General features: G+C 41.6%; 1 protein-coding gene across 1 annotated transcript in view; it reads right to left on the bottom strand.

Moving 5' to 3' along the window:
* The window catches only part of AOX1 (aldehyde oxidase 1), a 72,457-nt gene that overhangs the window by 38,996 nt on the left and 12,877 nt on the right, over nucleotides 1-20,584 (bottom strand). Inside the window, exons 6-19 of the mRNA XM_068544690.1 lie at nucleotides 19,130-19,191; nucleotides 18,031-18,120; nucleotides 17,299-17,379; nucleotides 16,321-16,465; nucleotides 15,511-15,603; nucleotides 14,506-14,657; nucleotides 14,222-14,315; nucleotides 12,777-12,886; nucleotides 11,569-11,753; nucleotides 10,442-10,604; nucleotides 7,978-8,070; nucleotides 3,476-3,645; nucleotides 2,998-3,124; nucleotides 653-775 (exon numbers count right to left, since the gene is read on the bottom strand). Of these exons, the coding sequence (XP_068400791.1) occupies nucleotides 653-775; nucleotides 2,998-3,124; nucleotides 3,476-3,645; nucleotides 7,978-8,070; nucleotides 10,442-10,604; nucleotides 11,569-11,753; nucleotides 12,777-12,886; nucleotides 14,222-14,315; nucleotides 14,506-14,657; nucleotides 15,511-15,603; nucleotides 16,321-16,465; nucleotides 17,299-17,379; nucleotides 18,031-18,120; nucleotides 19,130-19,191 (1,688 nt within the window). The remainder of the gene's footprint in view (nucleotides 1-652; nucleotides 776-2,997; nucleotides 3,125-3,475; nucleotides 3,646-7,977; nucleotides 8,071-10,441; nucleotides 10,605-11,568; nucleotides 11,754-12,776; nucleotides 12,887-14,221; nucleotides 14,316-14,505; nucleotides 14,658-15,510; nucleotides 15,604-16,320; nucleotides 16,466-17,298; nucleotides 17,380-18,030; nucleotides 18,121-19,129; nucleotides 19,192-20,584) is intronic.

Here is a 20,584-nt window from a genome sequence, read left to right on the forward strand (position 1 = left end):
CTCATACTTACTTAAGATATGCATTAAAGGATCTGAAACTAGTGTCACCAATATATGCTTCATAGAGCATCTTGTCGGTTCTCACTGTGTACCTGAAAGAGTCTGGGTGAAGGTGTATATGGAGTCCTAGGGTGTGTCCCCTCTCCTGAACATTGTTGGTTACCCATCCAGCATTCTTTTCACCTGTCCCCTTCCAAATAGTGCTCAGATTTCTGTTTAGGTCTCCATCACTCCCCCATACAGCCCATAAACTGCAAAGAAATCTGACCGCCCCCCGCCAGCAGTAACCACCAGTTCTTGCCAGTCATGAATCCAGAGAGGGACATGTGACCAAAGTGCCTGATGAGGCTGGATCCCAGGACTCGTGGGATGTTGGGACAATGGCATTCTTTCTTGCTTATTGGACGTGAACTGGAAGCTCCTGGCTGCCAACCTGTCACCACAGGAGATAAAGCCTGTACCATGGGCAGCAAGGAGGAGAGGCAGAAGATCAGCTTTCTTGCTAACACTGATAGAGTTTGAGGCCAACAAAGGCCCTGTTTTTTGGAAGCCACTTTGAGTTGGATTTTCTTTCCTGTTTCTGCAGTCAAAAGCATTTTAAGTGATATGCCACTGAAATCTGCTCTTCTGGCCCCATCTTTGAACTCATTACCTCGATGGTCAGGATCAGTGGCTCCAAATCTCGGTAGACAATCTTCACTCGCTGCGCAGCTCGCTTTGCCTGAACCTCGGAATCAGCAATCACGGCACAGACAAGCTCACCCACGCAAAATACCTACAACACAGAAAAGACCTCTGTTCCCAAGGAGGCCAGGCACCAGGGCCTCTCCTTTCGTTCATTTCCCCCGTCCCTGCTAGCACAGAGCTAGACACACAGTAAATGACCCCTTCGCGTGTGACTTAACCGCAGTGCTGTGGTTAACGAAGGCTTCGGCAGGGAAGCACATTTGTCAGAGTTGGCCTGCTGACCTCAGGCACTGGGAGAGTGCAGGTCTTTGCACTGCATCATTGGCAGCGGTGGCTGAAGAGGGACAGGTCTGAGGCTGCCTCACGTACAGCAGGAGAGTCAGTCCCGTGGTTTGACCTGGGGTTGCCACACCACGAGCTGGGCCGTTCTGAGAGGTGGCTTCTCCTTCATGAACTGGGAGCACCAGAAGGTCACAGACCCTCTCACCCAGAGAGGAAGGAGGGAGAGAGTGATACCGCAACACTGCTGGTGAGCAGACCTCTGCCCTGAACTGTGGTGGAGCACAGGCTTTTCACGGAGAGAAGTGACTACAGGAGCCAAGAGCGAGCCCGGAGCATTCACCGGTTCACAAGCAGGTGGGGTAGGTAGGCGGCCTAAGGAGGTCACCCAGGGACCAGGGTAGAAAGCGGATGGGGAAAAACAAAACTAAGGCTCCAGAGAGGTAAAATAGTCAGGACTGGAAGAAGTCATACGACCTTTTGATTCTCTTTCCCACCTTTTACTGTGATCCAAATCAAAACATAATCACTCATTTTTAAGAACGACATTAGATTATTAGGTCTTTTCTACAATGAACATACAGTAGTTTTATCACCAAACAAAAATGGTAGTTAAAGAAAAGTTAAATCCAGCACACACACACAAAAGTGTGTTGGGTACGGGTGGGCGGGGGCAGTGGGGAGACACATGAAACAAAAATGGCAAGTGTTAACAATGGTTGGAGCTGGGTGATGGGCCTATGGGGATTTATTGTACTAGTCTCTATTTTTGTGTGTGTTTAAAATTTCTTCAATGAAATGATTTTTTAAAGATATAGCGTGCTAAGGACAAATGTTAAAGAAAGGAATGAAACTAACGGAGGCAATCATTCGCAACAGCTCTGTTCTCCACTCTCCACAGATGTGGGTCTTGCCCTGTGACCTGGTACACAGACACGCCCCTGAGATGCTCAGAATCAACGCGCACACACCTCAGGGCCCAGGAGGGCTTTGCTTGGTTAATTAACATTTACGCAAAGGCCATAGTTCTCATTGTCCTCTGCCTTGGGGGAGGTTCAACCTTGACTTCAGACTCTCAGTCACCAAACTTTCATTTTTATCAACTAAGTTTGCTAGTGAGAGCCAGAGGCAGGGACTCTTCCAAAAGATAAAGCTCTTTTGGGTAAACACTGAACTGAGAATCTGGAGTTATGCAGAAAACCTTCTGGACACTGCCCTTGCTGCATTTTCTGATAACCTGAGATACAGTAGTCGATGTTTTAATCATTTGAAAGGTTCAAATGGCAACAATGCTATCACTGTTCCTCTGCTCATTTACTCTGCTTTGTAGGAAGCAGTGTATGGAATATGCCGATGAATCAGACGTGGGCCCTCACTCAAGGCATTTTACTAGGTAGGAGAAATCGGTAAGACATAGACATAAATACATAAGCTCAATATAAGATAGAAAGTGTAATAAAGGTCCACTTTGCCTTCTCCTCCAGACTTTAAGTTCTGCAAGGGCAAGAACCACAGGGGTCTTGTTCACCTACGGCACTAGGTGCTCACTTAAAAGATGCCTGTTGAACACATGGCATATGAATGAATGAGAGAGAGTGAGTTCCGAGAGGGAGAGAGAACTCCTGGATTAAAGGATAAGGAAAGACTTCATGGTGGAGCTACCACTTGAACTTGGACGTTGGACTGAGACTGGGGCAATGGCAAGGGATTCTCAGGGAAAGTATCAGCAAATAAAAGTCATTATTCTCTTCTCATATATCCTTTCATAAGTATGAAAGCAACACATGATCTTACTACTAGAAAATATAAAACACTCGAGTATCTTTTATATAACTAGTCAACTTCTTTACTTACGTGGAAAATGAATATTTTTGAACTAATTCACTATTAGAATATAGTGATTTATAATAAGCATTCAAAGAATACTGGCATCCTTTATGATGTGCCAAATTCAATGCTATCTTTTAAGAAAATACGAAGTGTCATTAACTGAGGAAGTTACTTTTAAAACAGAAAGCAAAAATGCAGCACCTCATCTGTCGATAGAAGTTTCTCAGGTTTGGTTAAAAGGCGGAAGGAGTTGATGCCATGAAGATGTTCCTCAGTCAGGATGTCCACCACACCTGGCAGGCTGAGAGCTTCTGACAGATCCACAGACCTAGATGAGGACACACAGAACAGGGCTACTCAGAGCGGCCGGCCCTGCAGCCTGCAGACCACAGAGAACATGCTTAATCGGAGAATAAGATACGAGAGAGGGAAATACATCCAAAACCCTCCAATAGTTCTATGCCAGACAATTGGGAAAAAACTCCTGGGACAATGAAGTTATTATACGGAGGGACAAACTGTGGTGAAGCCTACACTTTGATCCCATTTCACTTCAAATCTAATACATTGGACATTGCCAACAAATAGCTTATCCTCTTCAAACCGTTACTTTTCACTAATGTGACTTGGCCAAAAAGGCAATCATTTCTGTCTACTGGGTGAAAACCTTATCACTTACACAATCTTAGCGTGAGCTCTTGAGCTTGTTACAAAAGTCAAGAACAGCTCCCGGTCCACTGCAGGCATGTCATCACAGTAGATGGCTTCACCTGTGGCATGCTTAATACCAGACAGATGCATGATGGGATGGCCAACTGGGTCTTGAGGAAGCTGCTTTGGGTCTGCATTCTGTTTAATCAATAATCAACATATCATTTTTATAATCATATTATGCACATCTCTCATACGAGGGGAGCTATATAATTTACATCCAAACCAGAACACTTTCGAAAATAAAAACGTCACTATTAATAACACCAGGACAGTAAGCCTATTTCAGTAATTCAGTAGGCAAACTGAGATGCATAGCCATGATGTTGTTCTTATTTTTTTCCCCACTATTTTGATATAGACCACAAACATCTCTAACGCAAATTTTATTTGTGTAAGTAAATGAATATAAATCTTTCTTCCTGACAATATAAAATGATGTCCTCTTGCAAATGTTCATGTATTTCTTTAACTTTTATTATCAAAATTATTTTACTGTTGTAGCTAAGCATGGCACATGTACTATTTTGCAGAAAAGCGTGATGACCATGTTTATAGAAAATGAGTGCATGCATTCAACCACAAGAGCTTTTTTTATTTTCTACTTTGAGTGAGGAAGTCTAAGAAATAACTGGTAAGACTCATAACTCAGACAATCCTGATAAAGAATGAAGACAAAGGAAGCTGCATTTTGAGTAATGATTCACTAATATTACTTTTTCTTAGAGACCCACGGAGTAAAATGTCTTGCCACTGGTTTTATAAATACCTTAAATATGCTTCATTAACCAAAGTCGAAATTAAGATACATAACATCTCCTCCAGTATTTTAAATAGGAGAGAGTTGTTAGCTTTCTTGGTTGGGAGAAGAAGAATCGGAGGTATGAAGAAAGAAGGGTTAAAAGACACGGTATAGACCAAGCTCAGAGACCAGGGGCAAGGCTGGGGCTGCCGAGGGGGCTGGTGATGGGACTGTGGGAGGCGGAAATTCCAGGAAAGTTGCCAGCCAAGCGGCCACTCCCAAAAGGCTACTCTCAAAGGAGAAGGCAGCTCTGGGGCCTGGAGCTCTGCAGGAGGAGCTGCCTGCGAAGCAGTGCCGAGCTGCCCCGTCCACAACTCGCGGGGTCAGCACTGCATCCGGCACCAGGGCTGAGGCCAGACCCCCCAGGCTTTCTCAGGAAGACCTGGGCATGAGGAGGGTCGGCCAAGGTAAGGCCCGGAAAAAGCTATGGAGGCTCCCTTTCCCACCGCATATGCTGCTCCGCCCTGCTGTTCACGGGGTCACCCTGAGCCTGGGTGAGGCACGGACTCTGTCTTTGAGATGAGGCTCTCAGTGCTCTGCTACATCACACAGCAGGAGGGAAGACAGAAAAGGCACCAACAGAACACACGCTGGTCAACACCTCTACTGAGAGGAGAAGAAGCCATAGAAGCTGACCTGTTCCCAGCTCAGGATCATGTAAGGCATCTGAGAAATTTTTAAAAAGTAAATACAATTGTATTTGATTCCCAGAAAGCGCAGTTTGAGAAAGCCTACTTATTACGTATTGACAATACATGAGATGTTTGATTCCACCTAGAGTGGCAGCTCATGTCAATCACAGCTGCAGATTTGCCAGAGTCAAAGCTTCCCTTGGCTCAACAAAAGTGCTCTGAGGCTCTTGCTTCACAGAATGGAAGGGAAAGAACCTAGCTGTCTGGGATCCCACTGATCAACTGTCATGTTTTCTTCTCATGCAGGTGTTTTGCTTTCTTTGCCTTTCTGAACATTTGGATTCCATTTACCAAATACCATGAATGGAGGAAAGCCAGCATGGTTACGATGGGAACTTTACATAAAGGTATCTGTGAAAAGACACCTCCCCAAGCCCCTCTGCTGCTCACGAGACCCGAGAAGAATGGCTATCAGTCACTGCCAACCTCCTTGAGGGACTCAAAAAATAAACCTTCAGCTTGCGATAGATCAGAGGTTCTTTAGGCAGGAACCTGGAGAAACCTCTGATCTGTCAGAGGGAAAAGGAGAGTGGCACATGTAATCTGAAAACGCGTTCAGCATTTTTATTGGTTATTAGAGAAATGAGAAAAAAAACCCTATTGTTTTTATAATATAAATGACAACAAGTAAAATATCAGCCAAATTTTCCCTGACAATTATACGTAGAAAGTACAGTCATTTCTCAAATGAATTTGGCATAAGACATATGTGTAGGATGCTCTGAACTTATTTCTATTTCATATAAAATTTACTGTTTTACAGTAAAATATATACTTACTGATAAACATTTCTTGTTTTAAAGCCCATATTTGCTTCACTTAAATGTAAACTTCAATTCTGTAGTTAGTACAAGACAATGCACCAAAAAAGGAATATTGGCTAAGTCTTTGTGTTTTGTTTTGTGGTGGTTGTGTTCATCCTGACTTTATAAACTAGAAAGCAGAAGATTATGAAAAAAAATAATTTAGAACTTGGCCTAGGCACCGTTAAATAAAGGTGGACATTAGGCCACAAACGTAGGGGAAGGGGGGAAATGATAGAAAATTTTACATGTTGTGGTTCAGGCAATATGAACAGGGATTTGAATCAGCCCCAATGCACACCAGCCCCATCCTCACGGCCAAATGCTCTCAGCAGGCTTCTTCTCCCTCTTCTCTGAGAAGCTGAGGTGGTGATCCAAAGAAAAAAATGTATCAGGTCCGGTTTGTTTCAGATGGTAGGGACTGATTCCCGCTGTGAAATATGCCCAAAGTGCTGCCCTATAATGCTGTGTGGAGTTCTCCATTTGAACAGCATTTGAATGAAAAATCACCCACATCTTTTTTTTTTTTTAATCCAAAGAGATTTTTTCTATCCTGAAGAGCAAACTTCCAGGTAATCCATAAGCTTAGACACTAAGGAAACACATTCATAGATCTCTACATAGGCTCTGGGAGTTTTCTATGACATAATACTTTTTACTATAAATACTGAAACACATCACTGCTTTGGGAAAAAAGTGTTTTGAAACCTTGCTGTGAGCCCTGCCTGCCAAAAGGTTGAAGATAAATCCCAAAATATATCTTTGATATATACATCTATAAATATAAAATTGATTAATTTAGCTGAAGCTATAACACTTTTTTTTAAAAAGTCAGTTGTGATGAATCTACTAATGAAAGTGGTTGTATTTGATTACTTGCTTGTGCTTGTTATATGGCTAAAGATACCATGGAGGAAAGAATGTTGTCTCCTCTAACTGGTGATCTCTGTCAAAAGGCTTTTAAGCAAATTAACTGATTTGGGGAAAAAAAAATGTTGGTCATGACTGCTGAAGTTCCTCTAGCAATGTGGGTATTTGTGTGTGTGTGTGTGCCCGCGCATGTGTGTGTATGTGTGAAAACCCAGAGGAAAACAAAAATAAAACATATATATGAGAGATACACTACTTCCAAAACTTGGTATTGCAATCTATAATAACAAACTATGTGAAGATTATCACTTTTCTTTGGATGATTTGAAAGCCCATTAATTTGTTGTTGTTCCTGTGGTTGTTGAAGTTTATTCCATGGTCAAGGCAATGTTAGGGTATTTATAAATAAGCCAAACGTTGCAGTGGTCGTATTTTACACGGGGGAAGAGGGAAGCTATTTTTGACTTTCAAAATGATCACTTTCAACACTTTCAGTGGAGTTTGGCATATTTGAATTTTGAATATATTGAACCTAAAAACTGAAGAGCTATATACCAACAGGGAACTGTTTGTTATGACATACTGTAAGCTTTTATAACTAAATTCAACAATAGATCCAATGAACTGAATCTATTTAAAAAGAATCTTTAAAAAGCCTTTTCATGTTCTTGACTTAATAAAACTCTCAAGGTAAAGTTTCTTGATAACAATTTCAAGGAAAAGCACTGAATCTTATCCAGTTTACCAATAGGAGGACTTCAGGCGATACTCTTATGATGCTGTAGCTGAAAATTCTGTTTGAAAGTCATGAGGAATTGTGTTCTAATAGGCAGCTTTCACTAGGAGACCTTGAAATTAGCTCTTAGAACTTACGTTTGATTCAACTCTAAAACTCTAACTCACAGAGAAAACACTTGGAGAATGGGGACTGGGGGAGCAGAGCATCTCCACATTCAAACAAAATAAATCAGCAGCTCTGACTTTGGTTGTGTTCTGACTTCCACAATGTCAAGGGCAAGAGCATGTGGAAAACTAGGCAGCTTGTTCATGTCAGTGGTACAAGGTCACAGAACAAAACACACAGTCCTCAAGTTGAAAACAGACATTTAAAAAAATTACCACTGCTAGCTTTATTTTTAATCACAATACTGCATTGATTTTGAAATTTTAATTAACAGTGAAGAAGGCTGTGGGTTCTCCAGAAGGGGAGCTTGGGCTAATACATCTTGACAATCACTGAGAGATAAGTGAAGAAGCTTTAGCCCAGGACCTTTGAATTAAAAAGAAGAAAAAAGCCACTAACCTGGTACTTTAATGTTCTCCAGTGATGTCTGGAATGAAGCTCTTCTAAAGCACTCTCGTACTTGTCTGTAAGGCTAGGATAGTGAACAGGGTCCTGAAAAGTAGAACCATTGTAGATATTTAAAATATGCCAGAATGGTCTTGGGAGGGAGGCTAGCACGGTTCTTACCAAGCAGCTCTACTGTAAAGTCGAACATTTGTCAAGTACTTGCCTAATTCAGAATCCTGGAAGTAGAAACAGGGTTCTCCCTGACCTCCAGGACACACACTCTGGAAGGTCCATACGTATGACCACATATTATTACAAAGAGCCACGTGAAAACAGTAGATTACTGACTCCCAATATCTTTATGTTTCTTATGATACTTTCACATGCCTTCCTAAATGATTTGAGGACTTACAAACCAATAAAACAGGAAAGTAGAAGCTAAGTAAATAATTGGAAAGGAAGAGAGTAGTTAAACCAGGAAAAAGTCAGAGCCAAGGTACACCATTGCAAATGAGCATCAAGCTCTGCTTTGTACCACCTGGCCAATCAGGAAGAAGAGAAAATGCGGCGGGCTGCATCTCTGCCACAACCTCACAGCAGTAAGCATTCTGGGGCCCCAGGAGGAACACTTCCTAGAGTTGAGGAAAAGTGGGTCATTTGGTCCTTAGGCAAGACTTTGAACAGTGCACCTAATGGTTATTTTTTACAATTTAAAATTTTTAACAGAAAATTAAAGCCAACAAAGGCTATTATTATTATTATTTTATGGCTGTGTTGGGTCTTCATTGCTGTGCAAGGGCTTTCTCTAGTTGCAGCAAGTGGGGGCCACTCTTCATCGCAGTGCGCGGGCCTCTCACTATCACGGCCTCTCTTGTTGCGGAGCGCACGCTCCAGACGCGCAGGCTCAGCAATTGTGGCTCACGGGCCTAGTCGCTCCGCGGCATGTGGGATCTTCCCAGACCATGGCTCGAACCCGTGTCCCCTGCACTGGCAGGCAGATTCTCAACCACTGCGCCACCAGGGAAGCCCAAGGCTATTATTTTTAATAGCAGAGAAATGTTAATAGAGGAAATTGAATAGAAGGTAAAAGACTACAAGATGGAAGCTGTAATTTATATCATTTGATTCATCCAATAAATTGTATTAGTTTGCTATTAATTGGAGGAGTCTATAGTTGGCTTTATTACTTTTTCTCTTTTGATTACCTAGTAACAATATGTCACTTATATATGATTTCAAGCTTCTATTCTAAAAACTTTGATACAACTGTTCTGGTTCTTAGCTCTCATGTATAATGAGAAGATACTTTCAGAAGCAATGATAAGAGAGAACTCTGCCTCTAATTTAAAGTGATCATACTAGGGCTTCCCTGGTGGCGCAGTGGTTAAGAATCCGCCTGCCAATGCAGGGGGACATGAGCTTGAGCCCTGGTCTGGGAAGATCCCACATGCCGCGGAGCAACTAAGTCCGTGCGCCACAACTACTGAGCCTGTGCTCTAAAGCCCACAAGCCACAACTACTGAGCCCGCATGCCACAACTAATGAAGCCTGCGTGCCAAGAGCCTGTGCTCCGCAACAAGAGAAGCCTCCACAGTGAGAAGCCCACGCACCGCACCAGAGTAGACCCTGCTCACTGCAACTAGAGAAAGCCCGCGTGCAGCAACGAAGACCCAACACAGCCAAAAATAAATAAATAAATAAATTTATTTTAAAAAAAAAAAGTGATCATACTAATTTCTATACCACATGAGGAATGTTCTTGGCTTCTAGTCTAGTTTGGTCCGCTGATTGTAGCTTGGGATTAATGAACCAATATGGTTGAAGTTCCCTTTGGGTCTAGCAAATTTATTCCAAACTTTTTTTAGTTGTATCCTCCCTAGCCAACAGTCTTGTAACTCTAATTGTGTGCCATAAGGGAGGCCAGGTGAAGGAATGCCCGGATGCTTACGACTGTGATTATGACTCCCAGTAGGCAGTCTTCACCATGGTTCTCCGAAGCATTAGGGACCATATGAAGCCTTTTCCTATGATGACCCATTTCTCAATAACCTTGTGGAGTGGCTGCCATTGCCATCGTACAAGTGAGAGAAAACAAAGCTGAACCCAGAGAAGAAAGCCAAACGTACAAAGGTAAACCTCAACAGGTGGAAGAAACGCTTTCCTAAGGGAAAATACATTCAAATCATTAACAAGTTTCTGAACACCATGGAGACATACAACAGGTCAGAAACAAAATAACTGAGTGGTATTAAACCAAATCCCGCACAACTCTGTGCTCTACTCGCCGTTCTTCCCCAAACACTCACCCCATCAACAGACGGCCTGCCATACGCCCAGCAAGCCCGTGAGTCTCCGATGTGGGTTGTCTTTTCTATTCTATTCTACAGCTATCTGGCAGGGAGTTGTTGCCGCCACTTTGCGTATCCCCAGAGCCCCCAAGACTGGGAAAGGTTAACGCATGGTCGGTTCCACTTACCATCCTCTTCAAAATCTGTGACACTTCCAGGTAGAACTTGAAGAGGAAGCTGATGATGAGAGTCCTCCTGAACTCCACCCTCCCACCTGGGGCTGAGCCTGGGAGGGAGACTTCATCCAGAATCAGCCTGCAAGCTGCGTCCAGCATCTCTTCATTCCAGCGCCTGTGGGCGTCAAAAGAGAAGACTCCTAGCCCAACAGGACTCACTACCTCACAGGCTCAGTGAGCTTGTGAGACAAATAGCGACAGTTTAATGCAGGAGAAAAAGAGTACAAACTCCAGAGTCAGGCAACCCACGTTCAAATCCCAGTCCCACACTCTCGAAGTGTCTGGCCTGGGCCCCCCAGTTCATCATCTGTAAAAGGGCAGTAATGGTAGAACACACCGCCTGGAATGGTCGTGAGAAAGAAATGACAACTCATGTTAAGTCCTCAGCCCAGGAGTAACTACCCCCTATGTCACTAGAACGTTTACTGCATGCCAGGTTCTGTTTTACGTACCTTATATGTATCCATTCATTTAATCCTCTCAACTGTCCTGTGAGGTGTGATTATCTCCCTGACTGATAAGGAAACTGAGGTACTGTAAGATTAAGTAAGCTGACAGAGATCACATAATTTATAGGAGTTGAACTGAGATCTGGACCCAGGCAGTGTGGCTCAATCAAGATCGTGGTTTAAACCGTTAGTCTATTACTTCTGAAATGTTAACTGGTACCTAGTAAATGCTCAAGAAATATTGGCGACTAGTATTACGTATAGAAATTAAAAAGTTAGGCATGCATGTGCATTTAGCAAGTTATTATAAAACAAACTCCCATAATCTATCTTTCATAATGGTAAATTACTCTCTTACAATAAAGAATGCAGATTTACTCATTTTGCTTACTGTGTCTATATACTATATCGGGAGATGGGTTCACACACACACACACACACACACACACACACACAAACTGTATGGTGCCCACTTCAGAATTCACTAAGACACATGGGAATAATCATGAGATCTTACTGGAATTCCATGTCATTAAACAGAAAGGTAGCAAGCATTTTTCTTCTTGTAATTACCTGACACCACAAAAAGAGCTGCTCTATTACTTGGAGACTAAGGACATGAATCCATACCTTCCGATGAGTTTCTGGCAGGAATTCTTTGCACAGATGGTGGTTGGACCAACGCCTCCATATGCAATGGATAACTCTCTAATGATGCCATCTCCTCCTCCAAAAAAAACTCTCATTCCCGAATTGACTATCGCTAGCGCATTCTGTTGCCGCTGGGCTTGTCGGAAGGCTGACACAAACTCCCACTGAAAGCAAAAGTGAAGTGGCACCTGTAGACACACACTGAGGGACAACTATGCACAAGGCAGTTTGTTTATGTTGCCTCATTTGACCCTTGTCACACTCTCTGTTATGGGCCAAATTGTGTCCTCTCAAAATTGGTAAGTTGAAGTCCTAACTCCCAGTACCTCAGGATGTGACTGTATCAGGAGATAGGGTCTTTAAAGAGGTGATTAAGTTAAAATGAGATAATCGGGGTGGGTGATAATGCAACACGGTGGTGTCCTCACAAGAAGAGGAAATTTGGACACAGACACAAACAGAGGGAAACCACATGGAGACACAGGGAGAAGATAGTTATCTAAAAGCCAAGGAGAAAAGCCTCAGGGAAAACCAACCCTGCAACACCTTGATATCACACTTCCAGCCTCCAGAAGTGAGAGTGTAGTTAAGCCACCCAGGCTGTGGTTCTTTATTATGGTAGCCCTAGCAAATTTATACACCCTCCAAGGCAAGCTTGATTATTCACATTTACAGATGAGGAATCTGTAATTAGGAGTGATTCAGTAATTAGCTCAGGGTCAAAGTAGGCCTAAAACTAGGATTCACTCTTGAGTCTGACTCCAAAGCCCTCCTTCTTACCATTAAGTTCTCTTGCAAATTTATAGCCTCTTCAAAACCTCAAGATATAAGTAGAAGTATAGTTTCAAGTCTTATTTAGGAAAAAGCCTCACGGGACAAAGAATTTTTAAAAATCTGTAAGAAAGTAACTTTAGAGTTTGGTTTGGGTGGGGGGAAGGTGGGGAGGGAGAAAGAGACACAGAGAGTGAGAGAGAGGTGGCGGGCAGGGTGGGGGAGGAAGGCAGAGTCAAAGGTCTCCAGATTCTAGCAATGATGGGGGGTATATGACACAAGTGAAAAGTAACTATTCACAAATCCTCATATTCTCCACTGCAAACACTCAACACCTTTCCTTAACCCACCTTATGTTGGAATTAACAAGCTGTGCACTCACAAGTAAGACCAAGAAATTGAAAGGACATTCTCACCTTCCTCGAATAAGGGATGTTCACTGAGATCAAGATTTCTTCAGGCTTAAGGTCAGCACTGGGGCACTTTCTGAGAAACTGCTCATTTAAAGGAATCTGTCGTTTTCCTTCTGTGGAAAGAGATGACACTTTCCCTGCAATCTGTTCTATTAAACAATCAAACTCCCAAAACTTGGGAAATAATTCTACCAAATATCACAGGAAATTTATTGTTTGAGAAAAAAAGTGCTCTTCCTATGTTTAAAAATCTTTCACCATGAAATGGCATCTTGCAATGTTTCTTCCCATCTAGGGCCCACCTTTTTTTTTTTTTTTTTGCCTTCCTTGCTTGATTATAAGTAAAAATATCTAGCAGAGTAGACCAGAGGTCAGGTAGAGTCGGACCTTAGCACTCTTTCTGAACAGCATGATTCATTTTGAGCTTTGTAAGAAGGGAGAGGACATTAATATCCCTTTTGATATTCTAATAAAGTCATTCAACAAACATTTATTTATAACCAAGAACCCTACTTGATACAGTAGTGAATAAATAAATTGCCTTTAATGAATTTTTATACTAGTGGGATGCAGTCTTATTTGTTTATATCTTTTCTCAGCACCAAAAGAATTTCTGTTCTTTAATCAGTATATTGGGGGGAGGAACTGTTTAAAGCTATAATGAAATAGGACTTTGGGATAAAGCTAAGAAGCTTTTGATGTTCATATTTACATCAAAAAACCTATTTCTCAATAAATGATTTTTTTAAAAGATGTTACTTAAATTGATAACTGAATGTACATCTTCTTCCTTAAGATAATTTTGGGGTTTAGATGACATGAAGAGGAGGCATTTAACAATGCAGCTAACAGAAAGTTAGTACATATTTCTAAATGAAAAAAAAAACCAGAACAGATGTATAGAGGACCAATGAAAACTTCCTAATAATTGTCGACAAAGTTAAAATAAAAGAAATAAATGAAAAGTCCTGGACTTAGTTTCAAAAAAAAAAAAACTCAAGTAAATAAATATAGAATGAAGCCCAACCACTGTTCAATAGAAAAAGGTCTGGCTTCCATCAATGACAGCTTGAGCATGACGTGGGTGTCACACACTCCTGTACCACCTGGAGAAAGTCTCTGACAAAGGGGCCCAACAGTTGTCAGTAGCCTAGAGTTCTCTCCACTATTCAGATCACACCGGGACACTAACAAACACTGGTCGATGTCAGGTGACCAGTATGGGAAAACATCTAGCACAAGTCCTCAAAAAGAAAGAGATGAAGACATTGGGTGTGTGTGCATTTAGGACCAGGCTGACCAACTTTCCAAGCATCCAGAAAGGCAGAAGGAATTATTAATATTATAAAGGATAGTAATTTTCAAAACTGGACTTCCTGCATCCCTAGAGAGGCAAAAGGGTAGGAGGAACAGGGTTTAATAATCCCTAAGAAGGAGTTGTCACTTACCTTTTGATAGCAAGTTGAGGGTACAGTTGCCCACGGCCAGGAGGGGGTTCAGATCTGAATCTGGATGCCTGCTCACTATGTGGCCCCCTAAAGACTTTTTAAAATAATGGGTTATTTTCACTCCACTTATGTAATTATAAAGACACAAGTGGTAAAATAAGAATCGAGCAAGACTTTGGAAAACTATTCTTTTTGTCTGTTCCAAAAGAATGAAAATGTCATGATTTATCAGGGACAGTCATTCATGGGACACATACTAGATGTTACTGTCGTCAGATACATACAGCCATGTTCCTGATCTGGGATCCAGCCAGAGTTCCCAAATGCTTCAGGAGAGCGTGGTACATCTGTGTCTTCTCCTCCGGGAGCTTCAGGATCACATTAGCCAGGATGTCCTTCACCTGAGCCAGGCTGAGGGCGGCACCTAAGGTCAGTCCTGAAATGAAACCATTTGTAGATAACGCAATGTGATCATTGCTGACCTGGAAATGTCCATTAGATTTTAGACTACAGATATGGGATCTTTATGCTAGGTACATGCTACCCTGCTTACTGGTGGTCATGGTGGTGACGGTGGGAATAGTGGTTGGTAATGGAGGTGTTAATGATGATGGTGAAGGAGGTGATGGTGTTGGTGACAGAGGGGGGGTGACAGTGATGGAGGTCATGGAGGCTAAATTTTCTGAATACTCACTGTGTCAAGCACTATGCTGAACGCTTCACAGAATCTTCTTGAATTCTAACAAAGCTTTGAAATATTAATAGCCCCACACAAACTGAGATTCAGTTAAGTAACTTGACTAAGTTTTTCAGCTAATATATGACATAGTCAGGAACTGGACTCCAGAGCCAGACTCCAAACCCACATTTCACTGCTTCTCATCATTGTCATTAAATCAATTTCCTTTATTGAAATGGAAAAGCCAGTTTGTAAGCTGCTTAATACGTAAACTTGTTTGGTTACTACTGTGCTTCTGGAGAGCAAAGACTCTCATCTTTATCTTCTACCCAGCACTTAGCACAGTACCCTTCACTGAAGAGTTGTTACATTTCCCTCATACAGCAGACATAAAAGTTCTTCAGTGAAAATCCGACTCTTCAGACAATTAGTATCTCATATAATCATAGAGAATTCTTCCCTGAGCCTCCTCCAGAATGTTATCACCTTACAAGGGAATCTCTCTGTATATTATAATTATGAATAAGACTTTTTCTGCTTGTCTGCTGAGCAAAGCAAGTAAGCTGATTAATGCATTTTAACTAAGAAAATCGGGACCTTAAGAACTCACCATTATCTGTATAGTTTACAACACTCAGTTCTTCAATTCTATCAGGAGAAATTATAACTGGGTGAAAGATGCCTTTAAATTTCACGTCAGGCCCTGAAGGATTAGGAAAAAAAAAAAAAAATAAGCAGACTAAGATGAAGGGGGGCTAACTGCCTTTTAAATTTTGAAATTGTGATTAAAACTGATGTCTTTAAATATATAAAAATTACATATCTATCGGTCTGTTCATTGCCAAATCGCACACACAGAGAACGGACGGGTGGATTTTCACTAAACTTGGGGAACTCTTTGGACTCGTCAGCCTTAAAACTTGGCAGACACGTCCAAGACCACTTGTGGCATACTCAAAATTTTCCTTGGGAAGACTCTAGGAGACTCCTCAAAGAAGTAGGCAGTCAAACTGAGTTTACAATGGACACCATAGAAAGAGCCTGTCACTGCAGTTTAAGAAAACCTATTATGGCCACTGAGACACCACTGAGAGAGGAAACAGCAATTTCAAATACAAGCCCCAGATCAGTCTCTACATGGAAAGACAGGACAGCTGTCACTGGAGCTGCTGCTGCTTTGTCACGGAGCAGGCCTCTTGGGTCCAGCTCTGTGCACTGCTCCGGTTAGGGCAATAGGAATTCACTTATGCGATGGAAGTTGTAAAAGTCTCTTGAGCAGTGCTCAAGGGAAGTCAAGTATAAATGATTTAAAATGTTATTTCAGACTGCTTTTTCTGAGAACATGCATATAGGAGGTTTTTTCCTCCCCAAAGCCCTTTTCCTCAGTTTCCTCATAAGAAGTCCCTGGGGATCTACATACCCACAGAGGTGTTCCCCATGACAACCGGGGCCTGGGGATACTTGACTTTGGCTTCTAGAAGTCCCTTCAGGGTCACTGGAGTAATCCATGTCATTCTATCACCACCAAAAATCCTGGTCCTTTGTGGTTGTTTCTCAGCCATTATCTATTGAAAAAGCAATAAAGATTCAAGATCGTCTCGTGATAATATTTCCACCTGTTTCTGCTCTGTCTTTACAGGAACAGACAAAGGAGATAGAGATCTTTTTAAAAAATAAAATAAAAGTGGGACTTCCCTGGTGGCACAGTGGGTAAGACTCGGCGCTCCCAATGCAGGGGGTCCAGGTTCGATCCCTGGTCAGGGAACTAGATCCCACATGCCACAAGTAAGAGTTCGCATGCCACAACTAAGGAGACCATGTGCTGCAACTAAGACCCAGCTCAACCAAATAAATAAATATTAAAAAAAATATATCAGCATTGGAAAAAACTAAAAAAACAAAATAAAATAAAAGTCACCTAAAAGTAGAGCTTTACTAGGAATCAGAGTACAAGATAAAATGTGACAATATTTTACTCCTTCTGGAGACTATTCCAATACATCTCCCTTTGGTGCTTTTATATCTCCAAAGAATCCATTTCAATGCTTAAAAATAGTTTACATGCTTAATTTCGTCAAAACATTTAATGGAAGAATAAAACTCAGCAAAACCGGAAATAGAAAACATGTCTAAATCTACAAAGGCTGTGATGTCATTTCAGGACACTTTTTAATAGATACTACTTGCTGCTTCTTACATTCAACTGTCCCCTGGTGGTGACTCCACCCTCATTCCCCCATCTCTGCCCTGGTCCCATACTCTTTAGACCTTGGACTGAGAACGGCAGGTGGATATTACCTATTTGCCAATCAGCTTTCGAGAGGATCCATAAGCAAATATCCTTCCTGGCATTTCACCGTGAATTCCTCTAGGATGAGCTCAACTTTGTCTTACTTACCATTAGCTCAGGAGGAAATATCAATTCCTGAGTTGGATCCAATGGCAGAAACTCCTCTTCTGAGAAGAGTTTTAGATTTGTCTTAAAAAGAGAAAGTACCAGAAGTTATTGTCATCAGGCAATTCTCCCTACTTTAAGTCCTTTGTGGAATGAGGTCAGATGAAGATAGGCATAGAAGAGACAGACAGACAAAAAACCCCACTGGTCAGCTATGGTACCTGGGCTCTAAGCCAAGGGCTCTAACACAGACCAGGTCACCAGGATCTCAGTGCAGATGCTGGGGGGCCTCCAAGGCCCTCAGCCCCTGCACATGCTCCTCGGAGTCTGGGGGGAGCACAGGAGGCAGCAGCGTGAGACACAACTGAGAACCAGAACATTCCCCTGAATTGCCACCTCTCTTATCACTCCCTGCCCTTCCATTTCCCTAACATCCCCACTAGAAAAAAGACTTGAAGCAGGCTTTTTTTAAACTAAGAGACAATAAGAGATCAATGTGTTCTCCCTCTTGTAGGTAGCTGGACGTGACCGAGAGTAACATCAGGAGTGAGGGATGAAGTTGTTAGGTTAGATTTTTTTTTGTTTTTTTGATAGAGATGGAGTGAGAATGGGGGAGGGGACATGCTGACACACCTCAAATTAGTTACCTTACGCAGCCATTTAGTCTTCCTAAAGGTAAGTTGGTCTCTACTCATGTCCTGAGAAAACCTTATAAAAAATTTACATTTCACTGACCTCATGTCCTTCCTCAAACTCTGGTAGTCCATTTATTCCTTGATCCAAACAGCAAACCCCATTTTCTTTACTTTGACAGCAGCCAGAAGTCTAGTGGGTGAAAAAAAGAAATAATCAAGAACTTATTGTTGATTCTACTAAATATTTTTTCGGCTTTATTGAGCTATAATTAACAAATAAAATTGTGTATATTTAAAGTGTACAACATGACTATTTGACATGCATATACTTTGTTAAATGATCACCACAACCAGGTTAATTAACACATCCATCGACTCACACAGTTACCATTTGTGTGTGTGTGTGTGTGTGTGTGTGTGTGTGTGGTGAGAACACTTAAGGTCTACTCTCTTCGCAAATTTCAAGTACACAACACAGTATTATTACCATAGTCACCAGGCTGTAAAGATCTTATAACAAAGTCTGGCACATGGCAATAAATATTAACAATGGTTGATTTAATATTTCATTAACAATAAATAATTTATTAATTTATTACTAATAATTTATTAATAAAGAAATATTAATAATAACAAGTATTATTATTATCACTCTGTTCTTATGATACACTGATTTCATCATTTAAATTCCAAAGGGCTGTCTTATGTCCCTCATTTCAACATTGTTTGTTCATCTATTCATTCAACAAGCATCGATTGAGTACCTATTCAGTTGGTGCACACTGACTCAGCCTCTGCATCAAGCAGACCACCTTCTGGTGAAGAGACGGAAGAGCAAATGGGCAGTGTGCCACCGTGTGCCCAACGCTGTGATAGGGGTGTGCTCAGAGGGCTGCAGGAGCAGCGGGGCAGGGTACCCAACCCAGACAAACAGGTCAGTTAAGACCCCTTGGAACAATGACCCACAGCCAATGTCGAAGTGCTCAGGTGCTGCCTGCGTGGCTACCAGGGCAAGCTCGATGAACCAGGGTAGGCGCTCTGCTCAAGATCAAGTAACAAACAGCAATTATGGACCTTGAGATAAGAAGTAGCCCTGCATTAGTGACAATGGGCTATTCTCCTAATCACACCTGCCAACCCGCACCATTTTGTTTCATTGAGGAAAAAATATACTCAAAAATGTGTTCCTTTCTACTCACTTTACAGAAAGTCTTGCATGCATCGATTATGGGCCTGTATCCAGTGCAACGGCACAAGTTACCTGAAGGGGAAAAACCCAACTCTGTTAATCAAGGAACCTCGAGAGAGGCACCATCTGCCAAATGCATGCTGGAAATAAGGGCCCCATCCAAGAAGGAAGCCCTGTTTGACATTTTGGTCCCCAAATCCACAAAGTCGGATTTTTTTTTGTCAGTTACTTGGGATACTCGGTTGATAGTCTTGAGGTAGAGTCTAACAACTCAGCTATTTGTACTTTCTCTCTGTAAACAGTTTTTATATCCTCTGCTTGTGATAGGTGCCCAAAGAACACAATGATTTCAAGCCAAGAACTCTTGGTCTATAGGCACATTCAAGAGCTAAGCTTCACAACCCAAATGCCCATCAACAGATGATTGGGTTAAGAAGATGTGGTATATATACATATAATGGAATGTTACTGAGCCATAAAAAAAGAACAAAATACTGCCATTTGCAGCAATGTGGATGGACCTAGAGAATATTATGCTAAGTGAAATAAGTCAGACAAAGACAAATACTGTATGATATCACTTATATGTGGAACTAAAAAAATAATACAAATATACAAAACAGAGACAGACTCACAGACATAGAAAACAAACTTGTGGTTACCATAGGGGAGAAGAAAGCAGGAGAGGCAAATTAGAAGTACAGGATTAACGGATACAAACTATTATATATAAAATAAACAACAAGGATTTACTGTATAACACAGGGAATTTTACTGATTATCTTGTAATAACCTATAATGGAATATAGTCTGCAAAAATACTGAATTACTATGCTGTACACCTGAAACTAACACAATATTGTAAATCAACTATACTTCAATTAAAAAATTTTATTTTCCATATGCAGTAAAAGACAATGTAAATAAAGCTACATTGTACATCATTTTTTTTTGATATTTAAAAAAAGAGCTAAGCTTCAGTTGATAGAAAGAGCAAAGGCATTATACAGCAGCAAAGATAATTTTTAAACTTTGGAAGCAATTGGGCACACAATTTATTTACAATAAATCATTAGGCCAGTGTTCCTCCACAGTGGTCCATATCATATGTTCTCCCCCAACCCCCAAATCTGGCATCTATTTAAAACACAAAGCCACTGCAGCCAGCTCTCTGGGGTTGGGTCCCAGGAATCTTCATTCTTTACAAACTCATATGTAAGTCTTAAGCACCCGAAAATTTGAGAACCCCTTGTCACTTGTTCACATCACAAACGGCCACGAGATCAAATGCATAATAAGACTTAAGGGAAATAAGGCAGAAGACAGTTTGTGTCTTATGCACCTCCCCTTTCTATTTCTGTTTAGTCCTGTCTTCCCTGGAACACTTTCGCAGAGGAACCGAACACATGAGCTTTAGGCCCATGTAACATAGCAGAGAAATAAGGTCCCTGGGAGACAGCAGACA

The sequence above is a fragment of the Eschrichtius robustus genome, chromosome 5, assembly GCF_028021215.1.
Source record: "Eschrichtius robustus isolate mEscRob2 chromosome 5, mEscRob2.pri, whole genome shotgun sequence".
NCBI lineage: Eukaryota > Metazoa > Chordata > Mammalia > Artiodactyla > Eschrichtiidae > Eschrichtius > Eschrichtius robustus.